The sequence below is a fragment of the Vigna angularis genome, chromosome 7, assembly GCF_016808095.1.
Source record: "Vigna angularis cultivar LongXiaoDou No.4 chromosome 7, ASM1680809v1, whole genome shotgun sequence".
Classification (NCBI taxonomy): Eukaryota; Viridiplantae; Streptophyta; class Magnoliopsida; order Fabales; family Fabaceae; genus Vigna; species Vigna angularis.
In genome coordinates this window covers 1263252-1267761 of record NC_068976.1, presented here as the reverse complement: position 1 = coordinate 1267761, position 4510 = coordinate 1263252, and the positions used below count along the sequence as shown (strand labels likewise).

Here is a 4510-nt window from a genome sequence, read left to right as displayed (position 1 = left end):
AAACCATACTTCCTCAATTGTCCACTCTCCACTCTGTCTTTTAACTTTTCTCCTAATTTTACAAAGTTTTTAATTTTAAAACTATCTTAATACACATCATTTATCCACGTCAAGCAAGAAAAGCAGTACAAATCAGTACAGCGTGCCACGTTTATCAAATATTGACTCCGTTAGGCTCAATTTAACGGCAAGGGCCGAATTGTTGCAATTTTCACAAAAATGGGACCCAATTGAGACGCCGAGAAAGAAAAGGACCAAATTGAGATTCTGCCCGAAAATAGGGACCTCCGGAATGATTAAACCTAACAATAACAATAATGTAATACGTTAAAAAGTCATTTTTAATAAAAATCAATATAATATTTATACAAATAATATTTTTTTCTTAATTTATAGAAAGACAATATTGCTTCATTTTGAGAGTAAGTGAGACTAAATTGAATCAAAGAAACATAAATAAAGACTAAATTGAAATAAAGACAACGATTTACAGTTATACATGGTAGTATCATGTCATATAGTACTGACAGTGTCATATGTCACAACAAAAACCTGACACGTGACAACAAAAATTCTTACAAAAAAAATTAAAAATATTAAAATGTTTTGAAAAAAATTAGAAGAATATAAGATTAAAATATGTCATGTTAACTCGTTAATAATTTTTTTTAGGGAAAGACCTAATTAAGATACTTTGTCAAAAGTTATAATGCAATTAATTTTAAAAAAAAAGTAACTTGACAGACTCCTGTGGGAGTAATTAATAGTTTTTTAAACCATAGTTTACTTTGTTTTATATCTTCTAGGGTTATATGAAAATAGATAATAGTGTTTAGTAGGATTGAAAAGAGGAGAGATACTTGTTTTCTATTGATGTATATGCGTTTGTACATTTGGCTTTCGAATTTTAAATGATTTTACTTTAAAAAATTTATTTAATTATATATAAATATATATATATATATATATATATATATATATATAAATTTCAAATGAAAAAATATTACATAATATTTTTATGGCTTAATAGTATCGATGGTTCCTATTTTCATCAGGTTTGTTCGAAATGGTCATTTTTTTAAACTGTTCAATGTTGTCCTAAAGAATGAAATTTATGTTCAATTTAGTTTTTTTTTTTGCAAACGACGTTTAAATTGTTAACGACCCATTGTCCAGTTGCGCAAAACCCAAATGAGATGACATTTAACTGCCCACGTGGATTGCCTTTAGGCACAGTGAGGTGGATTTTGAAAGAAATGCCATTTATTTAATGAAACCCAATTTTTTATGAGGGTGGATTCTAAAATTAGAGTTTTTTACATTTCTTCGGTGAAAGCCATAGTGAGGTTCGAGGTTAAGCAATCTTCTTCCCAATCTTGGTGGTTGATGAACTATGTCTGCTTCCCAATCTTCTTCTTCTTCTTGTTGCAATAGCTTGGGCTACCAGAGTTTTCATTCCTCACATGGTGGCAGTTCAATGGGGGTAGGGATAATCCACACTTGCAATTGTGGTGAGATGGTAGTAGTAAAAATGGCTAGAACTTCAAAGAATGTTAGAAGATATTTTTGGGTTTATCGTAACTATAAGGTTATGTGAATAAAAGCATTTCTAATTAAAGCCTATTTTCTTTATGTGTTGGTAATTAACATTGTGTTTGATGAATAACAAAGTAGACATGCTAATGTGATTTGTTGTAACTATTTCAAGTGGTGTAATGAAGAAAATGTTGATGAAAGGGATGTTATCATTGGTAGGCAAAGTAGGAAGATTTATGATATGGAGAACACATTGAAAGCTTTGAAGAGAAGAATCCAATTATTAGTAGCAGCGGTGTGTGTTCTTAGTGTAATGATGATAGTTATGTTGCGTGTGTTTTTAGGTTGATGTGTTGTAAGTGTATTTTTAGGTTGATGTGTTATGTGTGTTTTTAAGTGGTCCTAATCTGGTTGACTTTAGTGTTTTGAAGGTTTAGGTTTTTAGGTGGCCCCAATGTTAAGGTTGGGCGATTGTCTTTTGTAATAAATGAAGGAATGAAATGTGCATTAATGTTTAATTCTTCAATTTAGTCCTCATTTCAGTTAATTATGTGCGAATGTGGTCCCCATGATGATGAGTGATGTGTGTATAAAATGGAAGTGGTCAAAATCAATATCAAAACATGGGTACATGAAAACATCAAAACAATATCTTTTCATAAACAGAAGTCAGTTCATGGGTACATCAAAACATCAAGTTACTATATAGCACATCAAAACAGATCCAATGCCAAGTATATGAAAACATTATAAAGGACATGAGCTCTTAATTACTAAAGTATATCAAAACAGATCTAGTGCCAAGTGCGTAATGGTTTGTAGAAGACAAAAGTACACAATTTTAAAGATTAAAATGCATATGGTCTCCTAATTGGTAACTTGTCCCTTTTGATTGGTCGAGTTGGTTGTCTTCTGGATTCCTGATTGGCCCAAACTATTGCAACAACAAGAAAAAGAAGATTGGGAAGTAGACATAGCTCATCAACCACCAAGATTGAGAAGAAGATTGCTTAACCTTAAACCTCGCTATGACTTTCACAGAAGAAAAGTAAAAAACCCTAATTTCAGAATCCACTCTCATAAAAAACTGGGTTTCATTAAATAAATGAAATTTCTTTTAGAATCCAACTCTCATTGTGCCTAAAAGGAATCTACGTGGGTAGTTAAATGTCATCTCATTTCGATTTTGCACAACTGGACCGGTAACGATTTAAGCGTCATTTGCGAAAAAGAATAAATTAAACATAAATTATATTCTTTAGAACAACATTTGAACAATTTTAAAAAATTAGGACTATTTTAAATAAACCTGACGAAAATAGGAACAATGCTATTAAGCCTATTTTTATGTATTAGTAATATGAAATATGCATATTGTCATTATGAATATTACACAATATTTTTTATCTATAGTTGGTAACAGTAATATGAAATAATAGAAAAGTAATTGATACCAATTACTCCTCACATTTCATCATCTAATAATCGGACGAGTTTATTTACGTATTTCTACCTTTCACGATTTGGGAAATAAGATATAGTAGTAAAGATGAATGACTAAAATTAATCGATTAATAATACACCAATATTTGAAAAAAGCAAACCAATATAGTTTGCTTATACCTATGAAGGAATGAATGAATATATCCCTAACAACTAATATAACATGTGATCCTCAAACTAGGGTGGAGCACGATGACGTGGAAGGGTCATACAAAGAAGGAAGTAGGTACTTCCTTCCATTAGCACCATGAGCATTGTAGCTAGCGCCAGTAGAAGAATCCACCAGCAAGTTTCCGGCGTAACCAGGGTAAGCCCCTTTGCCATAAACACCAGGGCAAGCCGACGCGGCTTCCAGCGGCGCCCCCGCCGGCCCTTGGAAGAACCCATTCCCAAACGGGTTCGTCGCCGTACCAGCCAACAGGCTCGCCAGGTTGATAACCATCCCGTCGATGCCCACATCGTTGTTAGGCGCCACCAACGGCGGGCTCTGCGGCCCATAAATCGGTTGGTGAAACGGCCAAGCGCATTGACCCGGGCACTGAGTCTCGGAGTTCCCAACCCAAATGTAAGCGAATTTGTAGCTCTTGTCGTTCCCCTTGGTACGCCCCGTCGAGGAGGAACCGTGGGTTCCACATCGGCTCATGCAGAAGCCCTCAACTGCCACGTCAGCCGAGGTCAAAACCACATTGACGGCGTTTCTGTGTTCACCCTTGGAAGCCAACTCAATGAGGTGCTTGTTGGTGAGGGATTTCCCAAGCGAATAGCTTTCGTCCAGAATCTGTTTGTTGAGAGAAAAGGAAAGTTTACGGGAGGACTTTTTGTTACTGCTGAGGTGGTAGTATTTCTCGGTGGTTTTCCACCAGGAGAAGACGGATGGTTGGGTGGTCTGTGGTGGAGAGGATGAAGGTGAGAGTGAGGTGATGAAATCGGAGACTATTGCCTTCTGGGAAGGTTTGAAGTGACCGTACCAAATGAGGTTGATTGAGATTTTGCCAGAAAGAAGAGGGCCATTGTGGTAGTGAAGAAGCTGAGTAGGGTTCTGCACCAACTCATTCAACCTCCTTGTAGCCAAAGAGACGTTGAAGATAGATAAGAGAAAGAAGATTTTCAAAAGAATGGTTGCCATTTTCTGAACAAAAGATGCCAACAAGTTGAGTTGGCTTGACAATTTCTTCTTGCGTATTGCGGGGATTTAAGAGAAGAGTATATATAGGTGAGAGATGTGTAACAAAGAAAAATTGAAGCTTTACAAGTGGGGTACACTGTCACAGAGTTAGACACTATTTCAAAGCGTTTCTTTATTCAAAACTGAGCAGTGTAACCCTAATCCACTTTTTCCTGGAAGTAGTTCAGTCCACGCGTTAGGCAAAGAGTGTTTAATGGAGGAGCGTGGGGAGCACGCGTTGGGGATGATGTGGGTGTGCGTGGTGAGAGTTTAGAAAAAATAAAATAAAGAAGGTTTTATGAGAGG

General features: G+C 35.7%; 1 protein-coding gene across 1 annotated transcript; it reads right to left on the bottom strand.

Moving 5' to 3' along the window:
• Window positions 1-3074: 3074 nt before the first annotated feature.
• Window positions 3075-4251, bottom strand: LOC108337333 (protein PHOSPHATE-INDUCED 1). The gene has a single exon (XM_017573833.2). It carries the CDS (start codon window positions 4163-4165, stop codon window positions 3212-3214), a length of 954 nt encoding a protein of 317 aa, XP_017429322.1. The 5' UTR covers window positions 4166-4251; the 3' UTR covers window positions 3075-3211.
• Window positions 4252-4510: the final 259 nt, after the last annotated feature.